The sequence below is a fragment of the Danio rerio genome, chromosome 5 (assembly GCF_052040795.2).
Source record: "Danio rerio strain M-AB ecotype USA chromosome 5, GRCz13ab, whole genome shotgun sequence".
Taxonomy (NCBI): Eukaryota; Metazoa; Chordata; class Actinopteri; order Cypriniformes; family Danionidae; genus Danio; species Danio rerio.
The window spans coordinates 70,090,020-70,117,025 of NC_141025.1; the positions used below are offsets into that span (position 1 = coordinate 70,090,020).

The 27,006-nt window shown below is 35.7% G+C and overlaps 2 protein-coding genes across 13 annotated transcripts in view; one reads left to right on the forward strand and one right to left on the reverse strand.

Moving 5' to 3' along the window:
- The window catches only part of zswim7 (zinc finger, SWIM-type containing 7), a 191,084-nt gene that overhangs the window by 79,505 nt on the left and 84,573 nt on the right, over positions 1–27,006 (forward strand). For 2 of the 4 annotated variants that reach the window (XR_015489950.1, XR_015489955.1), the window contains exon 7: positions 25,828–25,938. The exons of the other annotated variants lie outside the window; for them this stretch is intronic. The gene's annotated coding sequence lies outside the window, so the exon portion shown is untranslated. Of the gene's footprint in view, positions 1–25,827; positions 25,939–27,006 lie in introns of those variants that run through there. 4 annotated transcript variants of the gene reach the window in all.
- specc1 (sperm antigen with calponin homology and coiled-coil domains 1) overlaps positions 4,349–27,006 on the reverse strand; it is a 183,929-nt gene continuing 161,271 nt past the window's right edge. For 8 of the 9 annotated variants that reach the window (XM_087254399.1, XM_087254400.1, XM_087254405.1 and 5 more), the window contains 3 exons: positions 18,960–19,076; positions 14,284–14,343; positions 4,349–5,483 (listed from right to left, as the gene is read on the reverse strand). In XM_087254399.1, the coding sequence (XP_087110525.1) occupies positions 5,394–5,483; positions 14,284–14,343; positions 18,960–19,076 (267 nt within the window). In that variant the 3' untranslated portion in view covers positions 4,349–5,393. Of the gene's footprint in view, positions 5,484–14,283; positions 16,206–18,352; positions 19,077–27,006 lie in introns of those variants that run through there. The other variant, XR_015491977.1, reaches the window with a different exon arrangement.

Genomic DNA, 27,006 nt, shown 5'->3' on the forward strand with positions numbered 1-27,006 from the left:
ATTTAGCTTACCCAATTAACCTATAGTGCTTGTCCTTGGACTTGTGGGGGAATCCGGAGCACCCGGAGGAAACCCACGCCAACACGTTTTACATTACAATATCGTCACGTTTAAGATGTGATTTTTTTTAAAAATCAGCCATCTTCACTGCCTGTTAGATATACGATATGAAGTGGGTCTCAGATCGGAAAAGAAAAACTGAATTAAATTATTTTCCCCCCACCATGTCTTTAAAATATGACTTCTGCACTTGCCTGCTGATGGTTACACTGTTTTACGCTTGAACAGCTAAATGAATTCTTAAGTCTATTTAACTGAATGTACTGTAATTACATTACAACATCGATGCTGTAAAATGAGCCTTATAAAACTGAAAATAGTCACCTTAAGCTTTCACCGGAAGTTTATTGTTGGCTTTAAAACTCTAGCTGGGCATAGAGCCTATTGAAGAATCTGTTATTTTTGTCATGCTTTTTTAATTCATTCATTTATTTAGTCATTTTCAGTGACTGTGCAGTGTTATAAAACGATCATCTATTATATTTGCCAGGCTTAATAAATTAATTAATTAATATATTTATTTATTTATACTCAGTGAACTGTGCAATGTTTTTAAAAAAGTAATGTTTTAGTAATCAATGGTTAAAAAACAGTAATATTTTGTATTTTTAGCATGTTTTTGCAAAAGCTATAATACATTCCTGATCCATGTATAAGTCTTTGAGGATAAATGAAATATTCATAGTAATCTACAGCGCTCAGCATAATTGAGTACACACCATTTTGAAAATAAATATTTTAATCCATTTCTTAGTTAATATAGGCAATGCATTTTGGTGCATTGAAACAAAACAGATTTATTAAAAAACAGATATATTTATTAAAATAATATTTTAGTCATAGAGCATTTTAGAAATTGAAAGACACAAATAAATTCAAGCAAAAAATTACAACCTACAAAATATTTAATTTTTCCTTTTTTTTCTTCTCTTGATTTTTTCTGTTTTAAATTTGTACTTAATATTTTTCTATAATATATAAATGTAGCTGTACTAGTTTTTGGACCCTTATCATAAGTTATTTTGTTAGATAAGCTCTAGATTTGGCTTCAGTACTGACTAATCTAATGTATATGCACAAATATAATATTGTAAAGCTTCCTTTTAAAAATTTAAGAGATATATTTGTGAGTGGTGTACTTATATATGCTGAGCTCTGTGTTTTGTAATTTAAGTTAGTTTTAAAGACACTTGGTAGATTATGTCTAAAGTGGAGTTAAAAAGTATTATTTATTATAAAAATGCTTAATAGTATTTATAGAAAATTCAACTTAAAATGTTTTATAGAAGACAATAAAAATCACATGTAAACAAGTAGTTTTAGGATCAATATCTCAATAAGATATAGTTTCTGTGCATTTACATCTATATTTTTTTATGTTTGTGTGTTTAAAAGTGCCAAAAACTTTCCCCAGAATTTACACCAGTCAAATGCAGTTAATTTCTTATCAAAATTGACTAAAACCACACTTAAGCGTTCTTAAAATATCATTTTTTTAAAACAGTAAAATGAAACACATTTATAATTGTATAAGAAAATATAAAAACACCTGGAATTTGGGAAGAAATGTCGGGATTTGAGTATGTTTGTGCTAAACGAACTGCAGATGCTGACGTGTGTAAACCTCTACACTAGTGGCAAAAGAGGCAAACAATTGCACATGTGTTTACTAGCTTCAGTAAAATGTGTTTTCTGCCTTTTAAGAGATTCTATTTTTGTCCTCATTGACATTTGATATTGACATTTTGATATTGACTGTGTACAAAAGAGACAGATTTTCTGAAATCTGAGACTCTGACAAGATATCTGAGAATAGTGACAATATTGCGTAATCACTAAAGATTACAATATGGATTCTGTGTAGTTTGTAGTCTGTCCTTAAGGCAAGGCAAGTTTATAAAGCACATTTCATACGCAATGGTAATTCCAAGTGCTTTGCATAAACAAGAAATAAAAGAACAAGAAAATAAAAATAATTTAAAAAATTAAAAATTGTTAAAACAGATTAAAATGTGTTAAAACAGGTAATAAAAGAATGAAAAAGAAAAGAAAGGAATAATAGTGCGACCTGTTGGACGTAGCACTGTGCTCATTCAGTAAAGGCACAGCTAAACAGATTTGTTGTCAGTCTTGATTTGAATGTGCCTAATGTTGGAGCACATCTGATCATTTCTGGAAACGGCTTCCAGCAGCAGGGGGCGCAGTAGCTGAAGGCAGATTCATCCTGCTTTGACTGAACTCTTAGAATTTCTAGTTTATTTGAGCCTAAAGATCTGAGTGATCTGTTAGGTTTGTATTCAGTGAGCACATCTGTAATGTATTGAGGTCGTAGGCCATTTAGTGATTAATAGACAATAAATAATACTTTAAACTCTATTCTGAATGTAACTGGGAGCCAGTGTAGAGACCTGAGGACAGGTGTGATGTGCTCTGATTTCCTGGTTCTGGTCAGAATCCTGGCCGCAGTGTTCTGGGTAATCTGCAACTGTCTGACTGTCTTTTTGGGAAGGCCTGTAAGGAGGCCGTTACAGTAATCCACCCTGCTGCTGATAAAAGCATGAACAAGTTTCTCTAAGGCTGTACTCACACTAGGTACAGTTGCCTCGAACCGGGCCAAAGCACGCTTGTCCCCCCTCCCGTCTCCCCCGACGGCCCGCGCTCACACCATATCGGGCCTCGGCACGCTTACGTCATCGCTGCTGCGCTGTTCAGAAGCGCTCTCTATGGCAAGCCTTTTTAGCATTTAAATCTTTGTTCTGACTCCATAAATATATTTAGAGATATCTCTAATTATATTTTGACTAGTCATAATTATAATTCGACTAGTCAGAATAACAATTAGAGATATCTGCAATTGCAATTGTACTATTACGAAATCAGATTGGAGATATCTGCAAATATATTATGACTGACTAGTCATATTCCTCCATTGACTTCCATTGAAAAATATTTGCAGATATCTCTAAATGAGTTTTGACTCGTCACAATTGTAATTAGAGATATCTCTAACTGAGTTTTTACTAGTCATAATACATTTGGAGATGTCTTTAATTCATCATATTTAGAGATATTTACAAATATATTTGAAGATATCTCTAATTAATTTACTAATAGTCGAATTACAGTTGTAGATATCTTGAATTGGATTTTTGACGAGTCAAAACTCAGTTAGAGATATCTGCAAATATTTTTCAATGGCAGTCAATGGAGGAATATGACTAGTCACAATATATTTGCAGATATCTCCAATCTGATTTCGTACTAGTACAATTGTAATTGCAGATATCTCTAATTGTCATTCTGACTAGTCGAATTATAATTATGACTAGTCAAAATATAATTAGAGATATCTCTAAATATATTTATGGATAGTCTGAACAAGGTTTAAATGCTAAAACGGCTTGCCATACGCTCTCTCACTCAGCAGCACAGTGGAGATTTCTCTAGTTATATCGTTTCAGTCGTTTGATATGCCGTCAAATATTTTGCCAAACAGTCCTTAGGGATGCGGGGACACGCAGTCAGATATTTCGCCGAACAGATCCGCCACTTTTGGCGCTTATAAACGATCATAAAGCTCTCGTGCTGCAGGAATGAGGAGGTCTGAAAGCGCGCAGCTGACGTGCAGTGAGGGGTTTGGGTCTTTAATAATCTACGGCAGTTTGCGTTCACTGAACAGTAAGAATGATTAATAAATCCATATGAAACAGCCCCTTAAAAGTCACGTCTCGCTTTCAGTTTTGGGCTTGGCGCGTTTTGCACTCACACACAAGCGTACCGCGCCAAAGCCCAAGTGATCCGCGCTCAGGCATACCTCTTCCAACCGGGCCAGGGCCGGCCAAGTGAACCGTGCTTGAGCCCGATTCAGCGCACTCACACTTCTCAAACGATCCGGGAAACGGGCCTGGGCACGGTACGGATGGCATAGTGTGAGTAGGCCCTAAGTCTTCACTGGAGACAAAGCATCTGATTTTTGCAATGTTTTTGAGATGATAGTTTGCTGATTTACTTACTGCTGACATGACAACTGAAACTCAGATCTGACTCCAGAATAACACCAAGATTCTTGACCTTCTTCCTTCTTGATATGTAGCCGCACATACATCCGGATTACTAATTCAGCACAACATTATAAAGGGTTTGAAGCAGACACATTAAATTTCTTAATATTAAGACTCCCAAATTAATAAACTCCCCTTTTTTTTTAAGGTAAATCTGAATATTTGACTACAACATTCTCCATTCTGTACAAATAAAAAGTGTATCAATTAAAACAGGCAAACAAGTGTGAATTATGACAAAAGACTTTATTGCCATTACCATCAATGAGCCGCCTGCTGTCATGAGGAAAAAGTTTCAAATAGAAAAACAGTCCTTTGAGATCCAAATATTTAACAGCAAAGATGTCAATAAATAGCATTTGTGATAAGAAAAGGTTTTAAACACAGATTCTGTCTGTAATTTTTGTTGTTTATTTTGTGTTTAGCTTCAGTTGAGAGAGTGTTTGACCAGTTGTCCATGCAGTTGAATGCAACGTTTCAGTTCAAATTTGGCACAAACCGCACTGCTGACCAGCCTAAACGCATTTCTTTCTTTATTTGTTTCTCCTTTTGATACTTTTTCTATAAACATTATTTAAATCCCTTAATTTAAACACACCTTTGTCATTCAAACAGGCACAAAAAGCATTTAATAATCAATACTGCTTGTTTGAAACACTCTTATAGTGTTTCTCAGACATTGACTTTCTGACTTTTATTCCGGAAATAATTAACTAGAGTGGTAGAGAGCTAATCTTAGTGTTTTGCTAACGCACATAGGGCTGTTAAATAATTAGGACAAGATTTTAATAGTGGTCGTTTCTGTAAGTGACAAATTACCCAAAACATGAAACTATTTTTTTTAATATATATAGTTTGACAAAGTCTTTGTGAGAAAACTAAATATTTAAAAATACCTCCATAAGTATATTAATACATAAGTATGCCAATATATATATATAGAGATTTGGGTAATAACACTTTATAAAGTTTAGCAGCTACACTTGAACTCTTAGCAAAATTGACCATACTATAAAAACTATACCAGTTTTAGTGCAAGATTGCTAACCTACACTCAGACAAACACTTCAAACAATTCTGAGTTATCTCCATGTGAGACATTTGAGGGACAGAGAAGATGTTAGAGGCTGGAAGGATTCTGTGTGTGTGTGTGTGGTTATTGGACTTATATGATGTGCTGGTTGTATAAATACAGAACTGTGTGTTTTTGGAAGAACTGGACCTGGCAAATAAAAGTGCTTCTGTGCCTCCATCCTCTTCAAAGTCCAAAAATCAAGTCTCGAAGTATTTGTAAATCTGAGACACGTATTGCATAACGCTTTGCCAGTCAGGTCGATCGGTGCGCATCAATTCCTCGAAGTCCTACAAAGACACAGAGCAGATATAGACAGTTAGATGCAGGAAACACTTCATCTATGAAGATTCTTGTGAACTTTTGCATTCAGTTTAGTTTATTTAAGCCATAAAAACCAACACTGGCTCATTGGAAATGCTTGCTTCAGCCTACATTTTTGTACAACTGCAAAAATGTACTTAATCATACTGCATGTTTGACCTCAGTTTCTAGGTAAAGTCAACAGTACAGCAACATGATGCCAGCAAATTTTATTCCTTTTCACACTAATGATATTTACAGTGACATAATATTAACAAAATACAGTGAATCCATATAAATGGCCACCCTGTACATTTGTAAAGAACTGACCTTCTGTGTTTTTTGTGTTTGCCATCTGCTTTTTTTGACTAAACTATGACCGTTTGGTGTTTTGAACTAAACCACCATCAACAGATACATTGTGCTTTGTTTTGCGTAGAATACTCTTGAAGTTGTGTCCTTATAATAGTCGGTTAGAACAGGGGTTCTCAAACTTTTCAACCCGAGACCCCCAAAATAACAATGTCAATGACTGGCGACCCCCACTACTTTCGAAAGTGGTTATAATCTACAAATGTTGCCTGCAACTGCTCAAACAAACCAATATGCCTATAAACACAAGTATATTGACAACACAAAAAGTGCAACAGTCTAACAACTATATATATATTTTTATTATTATTTAATATTAACCCTACCTGATGAGACTGGTGGGCACAATATTTAAGTTACATCACAAGTCTTTTCTTGGTTTGATTTTGGAGACTAATTCAGTCGTGTCTGTATTTATTTTAAATGTACATAAGTTGCGTAAAGGTGTCAAAGTTTATCTAGTGCCGTAAAATCAATCTGCTGCAAGTGACGCTATTGCTCTGTTGTTAATCTAATGTAAAAATCCCAGGGGTTGCGATCCAATGGGGAAAAAATGAAAGGCTGATGGCTTTTGGTTTGGATGTTGCATTTTATGTAACTATTTTTATCTTCTGTAAGTTATAGATAAACAATGGTAATTTAAAACATTTATTCAAATTTATTAGATTTTTCTAAATAACCAAGTGACCCCCTCTCATTGTCCCGCGACCCCCCAGGGGGTCCCGACCCCCACTTTGAGAACCACTGGGTTAGAAGACAGTTTGTGTATTTGAGCTTGTTGTTTGGTCTTGACTCCTGAAATGACCCAGTTTATTAATTAAATACCTGTGTTAAATTAGACAGGTAAAGATTTTTTACTTTGATATGTGGGTTAATTTCCGTGATGAGACATTTGCATTGAAGTTTATTATGAGCTTGTTCTAATTGGCAGTTTTTACCTCTTGGAAGATTTGACAACACTGATGAATCAATACATACAGTATCATTTCCCCTGTGTACAGGACTCATCTAGAGCATAATAACAAGTTTCTAAGTTTACTTCTGTACGCACTTCATAGAATTTTGCTTATGCGGTGGCAACTACCTGCAACTTTCTGTTTTTTGGGATCCACTAAAAAATGGCCATCTAATAACTGCAGTGAAATAAGCTGTATAGACCTGTACACAGTTCAGTTGTTCTTGAGAGTGACGACCATTTTCAACAACTAAACTAAAAATGCATGTAGTGGAAAACACATTTACAGAAAATCTATACAGTGTGTACTAGATTGAACTAGTTGTTAGTGACGTATTTTCACACAAGAGAAGTGTCTCTCTTCTGTATGTGTGCAATAACACCAGCTGCAAAGGGCAAGTAATAATGTTTGTCGTCATTCGTTTAAAATACTAAATCAATACTCTTAAAACCATCGCTCAACTCTTGTGAACAGACACACTTTACTGAGGAGAAGATACTATTGAATAAATGGTCATTTGTGGCTTACAGTACATGAGTCACTGAAGGTATATGACCTATTTTGAGGGTATTTTTTGGCACTTTGAGCGAGCCAAAAACATTGCTGTTTATGAAGGATGATGGAGATTTAGTCTGGTAATGATATGAGGGTGAGTATTTAATAACAATGTTCATTTTTAGGTGAGCTAACCCTTTAAAAAAATTTTGCTAAATATACTTATCCGCCACTTTATTAGGTACACCTTACTAGTGTTGGGTTGGACCCCCTTTTGCCTTCAGAACTGCCTCAATCCTCAAGAAACTAGTCTGAGGGTGCTTTCAAACCTGTGAATCGATTCATTTGTTCCGAAACAGGAATTACAATGGTTACACTGTTGCTCTTTGTTCTTGGTGCGGGTCGCTTTCCTATAGCAAAGTTTCTAAATGGACCAAAAGAGCTAAAACAAGTAATGTGTGAGTAAACTTTCCTCAAATTGGTCAGAGTTTCAGGGTTTATTTTGCAAAGTCCCACTCAGCTGTTAGGAGGTGGTGGTTTGGTGGTTTTTGACAAGGTGCGCACGACGTGTCTGAAGAGTGAGGAGGGATGTGGTAAGGAGGGGTGAGAAGGGTGCGTGACGTATTTGAGGACAGGGAGAGAGACGCGCGATTTCCGGGAGATTATCACTCGTTTGCGGGCATCCGGGAGTCTCTGTGCATTTGCGGGAGACTCACGAATCTTGCGGGAGACTTGGGATGTCTGGAACGACCTCCCGCCCTACTCATAATTCTCTCTTCATATAGCCATATGCCTATTACATGTCCATAAAACACTGTGATATAACCGGGCTTGGATTGTATCGCTTTTTTACCACAATCGATCCGCTCCAGAGTTCGTTTCAATCGTGCCGAGACCACCTCATTCAAGCGATCTCGGGGTGAATGTTTTAGAGCGGATCCGAGCGCGATTGCTGGATTCACATATGCCAATCAAACCACGCTAACTGTGCAAAGGAGACAAAAGTCTAGGTGTGAAAGCACCCTGAGATGATTTACCCTTTATGACATGGTGCGTTATCCTGCTGGAAATAGCCATAAGAGGATGGGTACAATCTTGTCATAAAGGGGTGGACTTGGTCAGCAACAATACTCAGGTAGGCTGTGGCGTTGACACAATGCTCAACTGGTGCTAATGGGCCCTAATTTTTGCACACAGAACTACCGCTCACTAGATATTTTCTCTTTATGGACCATTCTCTGTAAACCCTAGAGATGATTGTTTGTGAAAATCCCAGTGTATCAGCAGTTTCTGAAATACTCAAACTAGCTCGTCTGGCAGCATCAACCATGCCATCTCCCTTCTTACCCATTCTGATGCTCAGTTTGAACTGCAGCAGATCGTCTTGACCATGTCTACATGCCTAAATGCATTGAGTTGCTGCCATGTGATTGTCTGATTAGAAATTTGCGTTTACGAGCGGTTAGACAGCTGTACCTATTAAAGTGGCCGGTGAGTGTGTGTTTAATTAGTGGTAAATTCTTACAGCTCAGATAATTGTTTAGATGAGTAACCATGTCATAAATGGGATAATGTACATCCAGCTGGTTGCTTTCACAGAGTAAAACTATTTTATAAAATAGTCTTATAAAACAAAACTTATCAGCCCATCTGACTTTCTTCTGTGAGAAACAACCAGCTGGATGAACATTATCCCTTACATAAACCCATAAACGGGACAAGTGTGGAGGAATACATTTCACAAAGCACCAGGTTGTGACATTCAAAAACCATTCAGTTCCTCCCTAAGAAAGAGCAAATCATCTGGATTTGGGATTTTCCAGCCATCTGTTAGAGTTTTTGGGATGGGATAGGGGGAATGACTGCTGTAGGACTACATTACAATCAGTTTGAGATCACAGTTATCACATGTGCAGGAGCCAGATGCAACACACACGCATTATACGGTGGACAGGCAGTTAATAACATCCAACACATCTAGAGTTGTTTTCTATCTATGTAGGCTGAAAATCCTGAGAGGCTGTGTTATATTACAGGCCACAGACTTAAAGTAGCAGTTCATCCGTCCAAGTTTTGTGGTTGTCATCTCTGTAAAAACAAGCACTTGGTAATGTTGACTAACTGCTTTTATATTCATGTGGCCGTTTCCTCCTTGAGTCTACAGTATATTGTGTAACGTGAACACCGGGCTGTGGCATTTTCCTGTCGTAGTATCCGTGGGTTTGTAGGAACCCGGAGAATCATTAAACATTTACAGGTCATTTTTAAGAGACCCCAGAGGGCAGTGAGGCATTTGCACTCATTCTCCTGTTTTTCCGAACACGTCTCTTTCTCACCACTCTCGTTCTCAAAGAAACACTTTTTATTGTAAATCCTAAATTTCCATGTTAAATTGAGTGACTTTTAAACGAAAAAAACATCAGAAATTGCTTGTAAAAATCAGTGTGTTGTAGCAAATGAAATGTATTTTAGTATAATTCACAAATATGTGCAACAAATACATCATTTAATGTCTTTTTTGTTAGCAATATTTAACAATAGTTTTAGATACATCATTTTAAATGCTCTTTAAATAATCAAACTATGATTTCTACTCCTGTCATGCTTTAGAAAGATAAAACACTGCTATTATATAATATGAGCAGATCGACTGCTATAATGCTTGTGGTGGTTTGTTGTGTCTATATAATATCATGCTGAAAGGGGCAAACGCAACCTGCTGAGAGATGTGTCAACTCAAAATATTGTGCACATTTCAGTAGCAAAGTCATAAAAACATTGGTCAAACACACCCTCGGGACTGTAATTAAACAGTTTAGCGGCTAACAAAATATGCTGTGAGATGTAATGCATTTAAACAGCAGCCACAGCCCACAGTCTCCAAATATAAGCTGTCGTCTCATATTATTCATTCAGTTAATACAGTACATTAAATTCACAGCATAAATGAAGGAGATAAAAGCGCAAACAATCACCCAGGATGTTAATTAAAAAATGAGCATCAAAGCACAGGACGGAATAGTGTAACCAAACACAAGGATATTTTTGTACGATGGTGTCTGACAGATTTAAGATCATAATGGAAATCAAGACTTTGTCAGTTAAAGAAATAAAGAGAACATTCTAGTGTTGTTTACACACCCTTCACTTGCTCTAAACCTTTAAACTTTTTTCTTTAGAGAAGATATTTTGAAGATTGTTGGAAACCTGTAACTATTAACAGCTATAGTTTTTATTTTTGCTACTATGGATGTCAATAGTTACCGGTTTCTAACATTCTTCAAAATATATTTTTATGTGATCAGCAGAACATAACTCAAACTGATTTGCTTTTATGGAAGTATTTGACCTGCCCCAGCCTGCCCCACACCACTGTATCTATTTTTACAACTATTTCTGAAAATCGGTTCCAAACCAAGTTCAAAACATTAGATTTAGCAGCCTGACAAATTCCTGACCTCAGCTCCTCCCGCACATCGTGGTCTATGTTCACTTTTATTTCTTAGTTTTTGTGGCTGGCAGCGGAAGCTCCTTGGTGTTTTCTTGACGTGTTACATGTTGCTTAAGGTTTATGGACGTCACAAAAGTTACTAGGCCTTAGTATTGACCCTTTTCACAAGCCTGTTATGACGCATTTAACGATAAATCCTTGAAATTTTTTTAAATTTAGATTTTTTGTAAACATATGAACATTTACATGTATTCATGAATGTATAATATCACCTTTGCTTCAAATTACAAAAAACAAATTACCGATTGTGCGAAGCATTTCTAATGCAGCGTCTATGTGACAGGACAGTAAATGTTACGTTATTCTCTCCTCTGGTTGCCGTCATCAGTCTCACAATTATTATTTTTATTTTTTGCTTTTTCTGAAAGTCTTCATAACACTATCTTGCAGTTTTTCTTTTATTATTTGAGCAAATAAGATTATAAAAAATATTTTTTGTACTCTCCAGTTTACTGCGCTCTAAGTTTTCCCAACTATGACAACATCTGCTACTGAGAACCCGGGAAACGAGAAAATAGATAATCCTAAATATTAATATCGGCTATACAGAATTGCTTGCAACATTCATTCATTTATTTATTTAATTATTTAACCAGGAATGTCCCATTGAGATACAATATGTCTTCTAACAGGGAGTCATGGTCAAGACAGGCAGCACAGGACAGAGCTACAAAAAATAACAACATATACACACACAAAATTAGTATAAACCATAATCAATTGTTAAAACATGTGCACTGATCTAAATTTACAGTCTTCTGTAAATATTTTGGGGGTGGGAAGAGGGGTTTGGGCCTAGTCGTGGACTGGAGTAGGGCTTTTTTTTTTTATTGGCATTTGCGGAGGAGGATTTCAGAGGTTCCAGATCCGGCTTGTTCCGGCACAAATTAAGCCATGCATACATATATGGAGCATACTTGGAGAATGTAGATTGAACTCTGTGTGGAAAAAATGGCATCTTAGGTAAGAATATTTCTGCGCCTCAAACAGGCCCGGATTAAGAACTCAGGGGCCCCTGGGCACATTGTCTTGTAAGGTTCCCTACCCGGCTGCACCCCTATAGTTGAATAAAAAAATAAGAATAATATAATAATTTGTAAATAAAATTAATCTATAATTTGTTGCCCACATATTTAAATAAATGATATATTATACATATATATTTATAGTCCACAAAGATTTTACTTATTTTTAAAAGCATTGAAAAATTTATACTAATAAAACTAGTGAAAATGAAGGTTTTTTTTAGTATACTTGTTCACATTCACTGAAATAGCACTATTAATAATATAGTATTGTATACATGTAGACACTTAAAGAATATGCATCTTTTCCTGATGTTTCTTTGATTTTACTGGGTGTTCTAGATTTGTTAGTTTTGTATGGGAAACTGATGCAGGCTTAACTCTGGCCACCAGAGCCACTTGATTTTGATGATGTGTGAAGGAAGGCAGCTCTATATTGTCCATCCCACGCGCACAGCTCAATTCAACAGTCTATCTCTGCCTGACAGTTACAGGACAGATGCAAATGCTCTGTATTTACATGCACTTGGCATATCTGGCACACAAAGCAGTGATTAAACATGTGCAAATTACTCAGGCTATCAAGTTTCTATAGCAGTAGGACTATAGTAAAAATAGCTCCGTCCTTTGATTTGTTATTGACTAAAATAATAAAAAGATGTTCACCTTCATTTGCACTATTATGTTGCTGTAATGTTGTAATAGATGCTATTATAGTTTTTTATAGTTAATACTTTGAGGGAAAAAAAAATATATCTACAACTGAAGTCAGAATTATTAGCCCACCCCCCTTCATTTTTCTTTCTTTTTTTTTTATTATATTTCACAAATTATGTATAACAGAGAAAAGGAATTTTCACAGTATGTTTGATAATATTTTTTTCTTCTGGAGAAAGTTTTATTCATTTTAATTCAGCTAGAATAAAATCCATTTTAAGGTCAAAATTATTAGCCCCTTTAAGCTATTTTTTTCCCTGATAGCCTACAGAACAAGCCACTGTTATACGATAACTTGGCTAATTACCCTAACCTGCCTAGTTAACCTAATAAACCTAGTGAAGCCTTTAAATGCCACTTTAAGCTGTATAGAAGAGTCTTGAAAAATATCCAGTAAAATATTAAGTTATTAAGACAAAGATAAAATAAATCAGTTATTAGAAATGAGTTACTAGAAATGTGTTGAGAAAATCTTCTCTCCGTTAAACAGAAATTGGGGGAAAAAATAAACAGTGGGACTAATAATTCAGGGGGCTAATAATTCAAGACTTAAACTGTGTATATATATATATATATATATATATATATATATATATATATATATATATATATATATATATATATATATATATATAGATGGCAACAATTTAATACATTTAATTGTTCTGTGTTATCTACATAGTAGGCATATTGCTTAGGTAAATTTAAAGTTCTCCAGAAATTGTTTAATAAGCTCCTTTATTTGGAACGGACATGAATATTAATAGGGAATAACTATTAATTGGTCATGAGGAAATAAACACATGTAAAATATAAATATTTCTTAACAAATTCGGAGGATGACAATAGTTTTGTATTCTACTATCTGCTATTTAACTAAATTTAAATCACAATTACATTCCAGATGAAACTGCTTTTTAAGTACACTTTTTTTTTCATCTTTTTGGGATTCGTCCAAGACATGCACTGAATAACAAGTGCTGAAAAGAAGCACGGTTAATTTTGCAGTTAACTTTGCTGCATATACATTTGGCAAAGATTTACTTTTAGATGCTAAATAATGAACGGAGAGTATTTAAATAAATCATGCAGTGTGGTTTACCTACATGTAGGTGTGCATTAGGCAGTTTACAGGTACTTGTGTCCTTATTTAACACCCAAAATCTTATTATATCTTGACCCATTTTGCGTCTGTGTTGTCATTAGATTACCTGCACCCGATTATTATTGACTCTGCTTTTTGGCACCTAATTTGCGCAGTTAAAGGTAGATTGGTTTGGTCATTATGGGAATGAGCTGCTGTTTCTGTCTGCTTTAATTCATACGTTATCAGTTCAGCCCCTACAGAATCGTAGAAGTCCCGTCACTGCTTTTAATGGCATTGAGGCCCTAAAATGATGACCCGTCACAATAATTCTGTCATTGTTTACCTAAATAAATGTCATTTTATACCTGTTTGCAGAATACTAAAGAATGTTGGCAACAAAACTGCTTCTTTTCTCGTTGACTTTCACTGCATATTTGGTCTGTACAATAAGCATCCAAAAGAAAACTGTCTGGTTACTAACAATCTTCAAAATGTCCTATATTTTCTTTGTGAAAAAAAGGTATTATAATGTAAATGACTTTATGTAAATGATAATGTAAATGTTTTTATATATGGGAAAGGTTATCGATTTTGGTTGAAATGAAAATCATGTCACAAACTCACCAGAGAGGGCTTGATACCAATGCTTTCGGCTGCTTGAAAAGCCAGAGTTAGATTTCGCCCCTATAAGGAAAAAACAGCACTGTTAATTACTGTAATATAAAGCAGGTGTCTAAACTAGAGCTGTCAACATTACCGTGTGCGGTTAATATGAAAATGTAATACAATTTTAAAATATTCTTGTTTCTTTAAATTAGTCGTTTAAATAAGGTTTGACCCCAACTTCTTGCAGTCATCATAGCCATATTAGTGTATGAAGAGGGTACAGTGAATGCCGGTAATATGGTGGCTAAAGACATGAAGCCTGCTGTGCTGAACTGCAAGTTTCGTTATAAAAAGGATAAAAGCAAGGTTGTGTGTACTTATTGCACTGAGGATTTGTCCTTAAACACTCAAAGTATGGTTTCTTTTATGGAACACCAAACCATGATTTTTTTCTTCACCAAACTTGACTGATTTCAGTGAGAATCTTGGGTCCTTGCAGGTTCCAGTAGTTATTATTTGTTTTAGTTAACCAGTAGTTATCAAGTTATTATTTGTTGCTCTTACAACTGGGATCGACTGCAAGACTTTTGTCAGCTTTTGTCAACCAACTTTGTTTGTCAAAGAATACTGAATGATTGCAGCAGCGCAAGCCTGTCAACAAAAAAACAATATCCACAGACTGCAGAAACATCAACATTTTTCAAGAACCTACCAGTTACCATTAAAGCAAACTGATGATATCAGAACACATGAACTTTGTGACGAAAGCTCACTCAGTCAAGTGGTACTCACTGTAGAGCCACATGGGCAAAGCTGAGCTCCAGCTCCTCCTTGCTGCACTTTTTCTGCAAGTGAGGTCACTGGGGGTAGGTGTTAGGAGCGAGGTAGATGTATGCTAGTGATGCGCGGATAGTGGTTATATCCACGGGCACTGTGGATAATCCGTGAGTCGGGTGGGTCAGGTGATAAATACATTATGGTTAATTGCGAGTGGCTCGCGGATGGATGAGAATAATAATTAAAGATAATTGTTTTGTATTTTTTTTACATTCTTTAAAATACGAATGCGTTTTCAGCAGGCAAACAGACCCTAATTTGAAAAAAATAAATAAATAAATAAATATGTGAGTAGTGGAGGTCAATTTGTTAAAGCAGAAACGGAGGCAAAACCGATATGAGAGAAACTTAAAAAGGGAGAATTAAAAACAAAACAAAACAAAACAAAAAAAGGAAAGAAAAGTGCCGTGTGGGAGCGTTTTAGCGAAATGCTTAATGCGGATGGAGCGAGTGCTGGGTATGTAATATGCACCGCCTGCGTACGACTGGTAACTCAAATGTGAAACATCATGTGTGTGCTAAATCGAAAGGCCAGTCAAGTCAAAGTAAGACAAGCAGTTTAAGTTCTTAGATTCGTCAGGACAGCAAAAAATACCACTGGAAGTTAAGTCTAGTCTCTGGTGGGGGATTTCTCCAAGTGGCCAAAGTCTAATAAACATTGGTGCCAAATATGGTGCAGTTGATGCTTATTCCATCATACTCCATCGCCAAACAGTTTGTGACAAAACAACAGGCTGCCTCTGGTAGAGAAAATGCTTAGCGTATTATTTTGTCAGAGATGCGCAGATTAGCTCAGTGAATCTGCTGTTAATAATGAACGATCCACGCTGACCTATCAACATGCTTAAAACAAAGAATTTGATTTATTACAGTGACGATTGGGTGCAGATGTACAGTTGAAGTCAGAATCTTTTTTTTCATTTTTAAATATTTCCCAAATGAGCAAGGGAATTTTCACAGTATGTCTGATTATATTTTTTCTACTGGAGAAATTATCTTTTTTTCTTGTTTGTTTTATTTCGGTTAAGCAATTTTTCATTTTTTTAAAACCATTTTAAGATCAAAATTATTAGCCCCTTTAGGCTTTTTATTTTTTCGATAGTCTACAGAACAAACCTGTAATTAACCTAGTTAAGCTTTTAAATGTCACTTACACAGAAGTGTCTTGAAAAATATCTAGTGAAATATTATTTACTGTCATCATGGCAGAGATTAAAACTATTATGTTCAGAAATGTGTTAAAAAAAATCTCTCCGTTAAACAGAAATTGTGGAAAAATAAATAAATAAACGGGGGCTAATAATTTTGACTTAAAGTATGTGAGGGCGGGTCGGTGATTAGTATTAAGCCGCGAATTCAGGTGACTTTTCAGCTGATCAGCGCATCTCTAGTGTACGCATTAAAAAGCTTATAGGAGGAGCTGGAGCTCAAGCTTCCTCTCATTGGCTCTGCAGCGAGCACCATCTCCAATCAGTTGGGACTTTTATTGCATATACAGAAGAGCACTAGACATTAGTAAATAATAAGATTATTATAACAAATGATGTCTCGCTAGGTAATTCATAGAATTCTCCGGTGAGATCGTGCATTACGCCCGCTCTTCCCATGTCCGCCATTATTTATTAAAAACAATGTCGAAAGCTGCCCACACGCCCACAAATAAACACAGCGTGCTGGCTAGAAAGTACTAACAAACGCAGCACGCTAAAAAGGTTGTTTCATTTTTATTTCCAGTTATAAATTGAAATTATGACCCATTTAACCTCAGGGGATCATCATCCGGTATTTGGTCAAATATATAAAGTCAGAATTATTAGCCCCCCTGAATTATTAGCCCTCGTTTTTTATTATTTTCTTCAGTTTTCTGTTTAACAGAGAGCAGATTTTTTCATCACATTTCTAAACATAATAGTTTTAATAACTAATTTCTAAAAACTGATTTATTTTATCTTTGCCGTGATGATAGTAAATAATATATGACTAGATATTTTTCAAGACTCTTCTATACAGCTCAAAGTGACATTAAAAGTCTTAACTAGCTTAATCAGGTAAACCAGGCAGGTTAGGGTAATTAGGTAAGTTATTGTGTAATGATGGTTTGTTCTGTAGACTATTGAAAATTTTTTTAGCTTAAAGGGGCTAATAATTTTGACCTTAAAATGGTGTTTAAAAAATTAAAAACTGCTTTTATTCTAGCCTAAATAAAACAAATAAGACTTTTTCCAGAAGAGGAAAATATTATCAGACATACTGTGAAAATTCTGTGAATGCTCTGTTAAACATCATTTGGGAAATATAAAAAAAGAAATATCAAAGAGGGGCAAATAATTCTGACTTCAACTGTATATTCAAAAGAACTTGAAATATGATTTTGAATTAAAGTAATTGTTTTTCATGTTTAAAATATTATTCATTCTTATGCTTAAAACTTTTTTCATTACGTTACTTCAGTGTCTCAGAGTCATTCAGAAAGTATTATTAAATGCTGGATTAATGCACTTGAAAGTTTATTACAACAGTTTTGCAAACACGTTTTATACCATTTCAAATATATATATATATATATATATATATATATATATATATATATATATATATTTTATAAATATATATATATATATATATATATATTTATAAATATATTTATATAAATATATATACAGTTGAAGTCAGAATTATTAGCCCCCTTTTGATTTTTTTTTCTTCTTCTTTAAATATTTCCCAAATGATGTTTAACAGAGCAAGGAAATTTTCACAGTATGTCTGATAATAGTTTTTCTTCTGGAAAAAGTCTTATTCGTTTTACTTCGGCTAGAATAAAAACTATTATTATTTAAAAAAAAAAACATTTTTAGGACAAAATTATTAGCCCCTTAAAGCTATTTTTTTTTCGTTATAAACCATCGTTATACAATAACTTGCCTAACTACCCTAACCTGCCTAGTTCACCTAATTAACCTAGTCAAGCCTTTAAATGTGACTTTAAGCTGCATAGAAGTGTCTTGAAAAATATCAAGTAAAATATTATTTACTGTCATCATGGCAAAGATAAAATAAATCAGTTATTAGAAATAAGTTTTTTAAACTATTATGCTTAGAAATGTGCTGAAACAATCTTCCCTTCATTAAACAGAAATTGGGGAAAGAAATAAACAGGGGCGCAAATAATTCAGGGGGGCTAATAATTCTGACTTCAACTGTGTATATATATATATATATATACAGTATATATATTTATATATATATATACAGTATATATATTTGTGCATGCTGTATAAATGCACATACAGTGCTCAATCAATTTCTTTATTTCAACACCATATAACATGCTTTTAAATGAATCTAGATGAATACTTTTACATTTTTAAATAGATTAACAGCCCTAGTCTAAAGACATGTGAATTGTCTGGTGATGCTCTGTAGTATGATGAAGCTGCCACACGTGAAGGCTTTCAGTAGCCTTGACATTCACAACACGGCCAAAGAGGCTTTGTGAATAATTCAGAGGCGTAATGCACCATCTCCTTCTGTAATCACTATTATACTTATGGCTGCAATTTGTCATGCAGAACCGAAGACCGCGGCACTTTGCGTGTACATGTGGGTGTGTGTGTGAATGACTAAACACACAGGCAGGCGTTTATTTGTAATGTACGTTGTATCCACACCTCTCCGTGTGTCGTGTGTTTATGTATTCTGTCAAGGCTAATCCATAGAAGCGCGTAATTCATTACACTGACAGGTCAGCGGAGGGGGGACCATTGACTGCTAACACGCTGTGTTTGATTGCTAAATGAGTCAGGGACTACATAAAGGGTGAGGACCTACTAAAAGCAGTGTAACAAATACTTGTGTACCTTGTCTTGGCTGATGAGCTCCTGGTAGGGGATGTGTGCAGGCAGATACGTGTGTAAGAGAGCGCAGAACGCTAGGCCGTCGCTCCAGCTGCTGCTGAAGTTCGTCACGTCTATATTCTACAAGCAGAGAGAGAGAGAAAACCATTTAATGACACCCTGAATGCAAAACGAGAGCTCTGTTTGCTTTGAGGCCATGTGTACACATTGTTTCATCATGTTTACTTTCTTTATGAAAAAGAAGTGCACAAACAACCGGCTAGGGATTGTTGTCAAGATATGGATCTCGATCCTGTAATCGGAGAATCATTCACGCTTTGATTAATTCTACACACGCACACACACAGAGGACAGGACACTGGTAATAACTGGCCGAATGTTTTTAAAAGGCATACAGGTAACAGTCACATAGATATTGATTCGCGTTAGCCACAGGAGAATCAATGATTCAAGTGAATCAGTCATTGATTCGGGTGATTGTTCACTGGAGCAGTTTTGATGATGCTATTGAATACAGTACTGGATATATTTATCTTGGTTTTGAAAGGGTTTCTGGACAGTGTGACACTATCTGTCCAGAGATGCAAATTAGACTTTTAGTGGGGAAAATATGTATTGAACACGTCACCAGATTTCTCAAAAAACATATTTCTAAAGGTGTCGTTGACTTGAAGATTTCACCAGATGTTGGTAGAAACAAAAGAAACCCTAATAAAACAAATCTAATTTGTTTACAAATGAAGCTGTGTAATAAAAAGAAATGACACAGGAAAAACGTATTGAACACATGAAGAAAGGAAGGTGTAGAAAGGCAGTGAAAGCTCAGACAGCAGCTGAAATCTGTTTGTAGTTCTTCAGCAACGCTCTGCTCTTCATCAGTGTACATTATCAGGATGATGAAGATGAAACCAGAGTGGACATTTCAGCAAGACAATGATCGGAAACACAGACAAGGAAACTCTCAAATGCGTTCAGAGAAAGAAAATCAAGCTGTAGAATGCCCCAGACAATCACTTGACCGGAATCCAATAAAATAATTCAAAATAAAGATTTGTTTTGATAGACGAGACCCGATTGCAAATGCATAACCATCAAGATTTTGACACTCTGTTGTAGTCTGTGAAAAAAAACTCACACCTGAGTGCATGTGGCTTCATTCTCCACATGAGAGGTGTCTTTAAGCTGCCATCACCAAAAAAAGCCTTTGATTTGATTTGATTTATTTTCAATCAAAAATATCATAGATAAAATATCATTAACAAAAAAATACATTTCAACATGGTCGAAATATATATTCTATATAGAGTATTAAATACATTTCAGTAGTTCAGTATTTCTCCTTGTGTCATTTCAGTGTTATTCAGACTTTCCTTGTTTTGTTTTATTTTTGTGGTTGTATTGTTTGGATTTTATCAAAATCTGGTTCAATTCTCTGTACTCATTTTTCCCCCTGTATGCACAAAACTGGAATATCACATACTGTAAAACATTAGCGAACACACCATCCAATGAGTCAAAGAGAATAAAATAGCCTATTTCTGAATAACTGGTGGCAAATATCAAAACGAAAATGGAATTTGCTGCTGTAGGAGAAGCCACGGTGGGCCTTCTTTACTGCATAATAAATTTGGTACACCTCAGAAGAAGAAATGTAATGAATGTATGGTGGATTTCGGAGTCTCAAGATAATTCTTTGGGAGCGCAGACGCTCAAAACACTTCTGGAGCTAATAATGCCGAACCACTTTGGATGGCGGATTTTAGAATGACTGAAACATCATTCTAGTTATTTTACAATGGGGTCAGTCTGATGGTTGTTCCATTAAATGCCATTCCATTGTGTTCATATTTTTTATCATGATCTGTTAAATCAAAATCACATGGCCTATTTGATGCACATGCTACAATGTTTCCATTGTAGTTTGTGCATTTCTTCTAATCAGATCAAACGTTTATTGGACTTTACATACGTTTTTTATGTGCACATTTTCAGCTTGTTATTTCCATTAGGCAGCAAGCTTTTATGCAATATTCCAAAACATGCATAAATAAAAGTGTATGGAAACATAGCTACTGAAACCTACAGTTTACCAGTTTTAAGTGTTATGTTGATCTTTGGGGTTTTTCTATCTATCTATCTATCTATCTATCTATCTATCTATCTATCTATCTATCTATCTATCTATCTATCTGTCTGTCTGTCTGTCTGTCTGTCTGTCTGTCTGTCTGTCTGTCTGTCTGTCTGTCTGTCTGTCTGTCTGTCTGTCTGTCTGTCTGTCTGTCTGTCTGTCTGTCTGTCTGTCTGTCTGTCTGTCTGTCTGTCTGTCTGTCTATCTATCTATTCAGTTACACCTATTCTACCCATTAATTCCTGCTTTGAGCAGTGAAAATGGCAAAAAAAAAGAGTCCTCTCAATAGCAGTAGCTTGAAGAAAGCTGTAAACCTTTGACATTATCAACCCAAATTCAATTCCATATTATGCTGAATTCATCTTGCTCTTTATTTCTCATCACAAACAGTATTTATTTTCAATGAAATGAATGAATGAATAGAAAACTGTGAATAAAACAACTAATGGCTAATTAATAATAGATTATGACAAGGTGTAGGTGGCTCTCATCCATGATTCTGTTTTTAACTTTTATCTTTAGTTCATCCAAGAAAAATCCAATGCAATCAAATTGTTAATTGAAGGCCTAAGTAAAAAAAAAATCTATATAGATCCTAACTTACATTTAACCATAAACACACTATAAAGCCTCATTTGGATGACTATTATTTCTCATAGGGATGTCTGTAAATGAAAAATCTCTATAGGCCCTATACTACACTTTAAGAATTGCTGGGTTCCACACAAGCGATTTGTCTTGGGTCAACGTGAAGGAGTTAGGTTAACTTATTAGTTTTTTACTAATTTAAGTGGATTGAACATAAAACAATTAAGTCCAAACAAAATCTCAAGAGTTGTGTTGTTTTAGCTCATTTTAAATACAGTTGAATTCAGAACTATTAGCCCTCCTTTGATTTTTTTTCTTTTTTCTTTTCCCAAATGATGTTTAACAGAGCAAGGAAATTTTCACAGTATGTCTGATAATAGTTTCTTTTGGAGAAAGCCTTGTTTTATTTCGGCTAGACGAATAGCAGGTTTTAAATTTTTAATCCATTTTAGGGACAATATTATTAGCCCCTTTAAGCTATATTTTTTTCGATAGTCTACAGAACAAACCACTGTTATACAATCACTTGCCTAATTACCCTAATCTGCCTAGTTAACCTAAGCCTTTAAATGTCACTTTAAGCTGTATAGAAGTGTTTTAAAAAATATCTAGTAAATTATTATTTACTGTCATCATGGCAAAGATAAAATAAATCAGTTATTAGAAATGAGTTATTAAAACTATTATGTTTAGAAATGTGTTGAAAATCTTCTCAGTTAAACAGAAATTGGGGGGGAAATAAACAGGGGGGGGTTAATAAATAAGGGGGCTAATAATTCTGACTTGAACTGTAAGTAGTTTTAGCAAACAACAAATGTCATATTTTGGAGTGTAGTGTTTATCTAGGATTTTTAAATATGACCCATCAAATCTACTGTCTTGTAGAGTTTAGCTATAACCCTGATCAAACTCTGATTCCTTCATTCACATAATTCACTCAATTTTTACAAGATACCACTACCTTTCTAATGCAAATTACTATGAAGTGTGACTAAAGATTGTTTCAGTGGTCAAAAATGATTTACAAAATGACTTTTGGACTGATCTAGATTAGAAAGTCAGGGATGTGGATTTTAATGGCAATTAAATCCCCACACAACCTCAATTTCTGTCAAAAAAAAAACAATAGGTAATTGACATTTACTTTAAATGTTCCCTAAATGATCCTTCAATGTGTTGTGAACATGGCTTGCCCCACGAATTGCAGTTATTGACTTTGTGGTTAGCCATGTCACTGTTTAAACACTCTTTTTGGTTGTAGATTTTGTGGAAGTTGCTGCCATGTCCTCATATTGTCAGTGATGCTTCATAAGCACCTTTTGGGTTGAGCTGTCTCTTTAATTTAGTGTTCTCTTAGCTTCATTTAGCATGTTTGCATCCAAATGCACAGCATTTTCCACAAAGCAGTCCAGAAAATGAGAGTCAAGTCTGCAGAATCCATCTGGACCAATCACACTTCCTGAACATTGCGGCCCAGTAAGACAGACGGCAGCACATTTATTTTGAGAGAAATGATGTGTGACAGAAAACGCAAGACGTGGACGGAAGAGGACTGTTATTATAACAATGAAAATGTTGAGATGGACCTCACACACTCTAGACTGTTGTCTTATTGTCCTTTGCCGGACTTCCTGCCACTTCCTGCATGTCCCAGTGCAGTCGTTCTTCTTTGTATGAATGTCTGTGAAAGGTCCGAGTTTGGGAACAGGGCAAAGGGCCAGTGGTGGCCCTCTTGGGCTCAGCCCTTACTGGGCCCTCAGAGTCCCAACACTTCACAAAATTCTTTTGATTTAGATTCAGATGTTAGATTTGAAAGGAGACCCCGAAAGCAGATCTGGTCCGCTGAGGCCGAGTTGAAGAGAGGAGGAAGTTCATTAGCCATTTCTCCAGCCGGTCAAAAGGGTTTCGGTGGGGACGTCACCCACAGAGGGACAGTGAGGCACAAACCCTGCCAATAGTCCCACATCTGTGCTATGCAAAGGCTGAGTGACCTTTCTGATCAGGTGTATTTGAGGCCTGAAAAATGCAACATAGGCTCATTCTGAAAACATAGCCCTAAATGCATTTCTAGAGATCGTGAATTATGTAGCTAGAGGAACGTATGGCTGCATTTCATCTTTCAAATGAATGCTATGGGGTGGTATAATGCTGTTCCTTTTCGCGCTTACCAGCTGACCGCTTACCTCTATGTGGACGGCTTTTCCGCTATTACCAGTTTGTCCAATGTCTCGTCGCATACATTGGAGGATTTGAGATTCAGAGCAGAGTTGACTGTGATGATGGGGTTTGAGTCCAGCGAAGAACGGTTTAAAAAAGCAGGTAAGACAAAAAATAATACAAACAAGTAAATAACATGGTAAAATTTGAAAACGTGGTAAAAATTAGGCTGCCGTGATGGCTTTTTTTCTGGATTGCTTTTCAAAACACTGTTGGACGGGTTGAGAGATGTGGGTGGGCGCTGGTAAATTTGAGCTTTTGAAAATGCTATCGGTTGTGTTTAGGGAGGGAGGAGGGTGGGGGTATTGGGCAGTCAGTCAATCAGTCGACAGCGGCCTCTGGTGGATTTACGTTAGAACAGCAGGTGCGAATAGCACTCGCGAGAGAAAATTGAGATCTCCAAAAGTGTACACAGTGGCCTCTGCTGGATTCGCAAAAACAAAAACTGCAAAATAAAACGTACCTCCAGAGACATATTTGGCACTAGAGGTCTGGAGCCGCAAGACCCGACCATCTTTCTTGAGGCACGGGAATAAATTTCCGAATAAAACGCGATAGCGGTCGGGAACTCTGGTGTAATTTAAACGAGATCGTGCGGTAAAACAATATAGCACTCCCGAGAGAGAGAGCGCGCACATCCACCGTAGGGTTTTTGAGAGGCTTATTTAATCACTATACATTCTTCCGTGGCCCAATATTTACCTGCTACATGTATAGAAATAATGCTGATATGATATATGAAATACAATTGGTAGTTGGCATATATATTTAGTGGATATGTTTGTAAGTCTGACTTTGAAACACTCATGTCTCGTCACAAAGGGGCAAAGAAAACTGACATTTAGCATACAATCCTTGCACAACAGTTTTATCTGTTATCTTACTCTTTTGGTGCAGCTCAATTTTAACGAGAGATTTTCAGCGGGAACGGTCGGGTCGGGTAGAAAATCGGGCAGGGCGGGCAGCGGGTGAACTAAGAATGAATAGACGGTGGTAGCGGTTGGGTGCGGTATAAAACTATAAAAATAAAAATTTCAGTCCCGTGCAGATCTCTATTTGGTGCACTCCAGAAATGTATATAGAGGTACGTCATCAGAATGAGCCTGGGTTGAGAAAATGTCTTGTGTTTATGTGGAATAGGAGAGATGTGAAGGGAATAATGAGCCCCAGCACAACATTCTGTTTCAGTTGGAAGAACATCAGCATGAATCTCAAAATCTTCCGGTTCACAAGGACTTGAACTATATAAGTTCATCAAATTTATTTAACCATGATTGACTTAAAATTAAATGTTTGATTTGAAATCTAAATATTTTGACCAAAGTTGTAACCATTGACTTCAATAGTATGCTTTTTTTTTCAGTATTATGGATGTCAGGGGTTACAGCATTGTCCAAAATATCTTCTTTTGTGTTTAACAAAAGAAAGAAACTCATAAAGGGTTATAACCACTTGAGGGTAAGTAAATGGTGAGAACGTTTTCATTTTTGGGTGAACTGTCCTTTTAAAAAATTATTAGTGCGCTTACAGTAATGTGATATTACGACTTACCTGGAAATCCCTTATATAAAGAATGACATATAGCTAGTCATCTTGTCGAAATAAAATACAGATAGAAATACAGATAGATTTAATACATTCAGTAAATGCAACTGCTAATCAGCATCGACAAAATGATCATTTCTGCCACATTGTGTGATAAGACACATCAACTCACAAAGACAGTTATTTCAAACACTCAAATTATGCTTGTCTAAAGTAGAAATATGTCCTTTTTCTTATAAAATTTCATAATATTGTGGCATACTGTACGTAGCTAAAATAGTTTTTTTTTTTTATCCCCTATTAAATGAATAGTTCATTGTGAAATCTTTACAATTGGAGTTTTTAATCTCCCTCAAGTGTTTCTAATCTTTCCTACATTTCTTTTATTTTCAGATATTTTGAAGAATGCTGATAATGGTACATATTGACATCCATAACATGAAAAAAGTCAACTTAAAGAGGTTTGGAATCACTTGAAGCTGAGTAAATGATGACAAAATGTTTTGTTGTTGTTTTGGGTGTGTATTATTGCACCTAGAGTGTAATTGTTCCTTTTGTGCGCAATGATTCATTAGCCAAAAAAACCCCCCAAACTAAGCAAAACCAGTGGCTCTAAAACTTTAAAAGAAGACAAAAGCACAGTGAATAAAACTTGTGCTATATTTAAATAGTCTTGAATACATGTGATAGACTTGTGTTAAAAACATAAATATAATTCATCCATATTTATTAAACCAGTCACTCATTTGTGCTTATTTCCACATATTTATGAGACGTCACTGATCTGTTGAACCTTGTCAAGTGGCAAAATGAACTGAACATTATCAGTAAATAATGTTGGTCTGCTCCTTACACAATGCTATCATATGGCATCGGAGATGCTAGACGAACACATGGGCTCTTTTTATGCCAGCCACCTTTATGTACTTTCTGAATCGTGACAGCTCTTTGTGGTATGATAATTAAAGCATGTACGTCTTTTGTGTTCAGTTAAGCCAGACGGGTTTGGACTGATATGACAGTCAATAAATGATGACAGAGTTTTCAGTTCTGCATGAAAGGTCTCTTTCAAGTGGGATCGTGCACGTGCAGTATACATGTACAGTTGAAGTCAAAATTATTAGCCCTCCTGTGAGTTTTCATATGTTTTCCAAATTTTGTTTACCATTTAAACAAGAGTTTTCAGCTGTAATAGCTGTAAGAGTTTTCTATAATTTTTTTTCTTCTGGAGAAACTCTTATTTTATTTCAGCTAGAATAAGACAGGGTTTCACTGATTTACACTGACCGGCCACTTTATTTGGTACATCTTTCCTACTGCTTGTCAACACAAATTTCTAATCAGCCAATTGCATGGCAGCAACTCAATGCATTTAGGCATCATGGACAAGACGATCTGCTGCAGTTCAAATCGAGCACCAGAATGGGCAAGAAAGGTGATTTAAGTGACTTTGAAAGGCAACAGTAACTCAAATAACCGTTACAACCGAGGTATGCAGAAGAGCATCTCTGAACTTACAACATGTCCAACTTTGAGGTGGATGGGCTACAGCAGAAGAAGAACATACCGGGT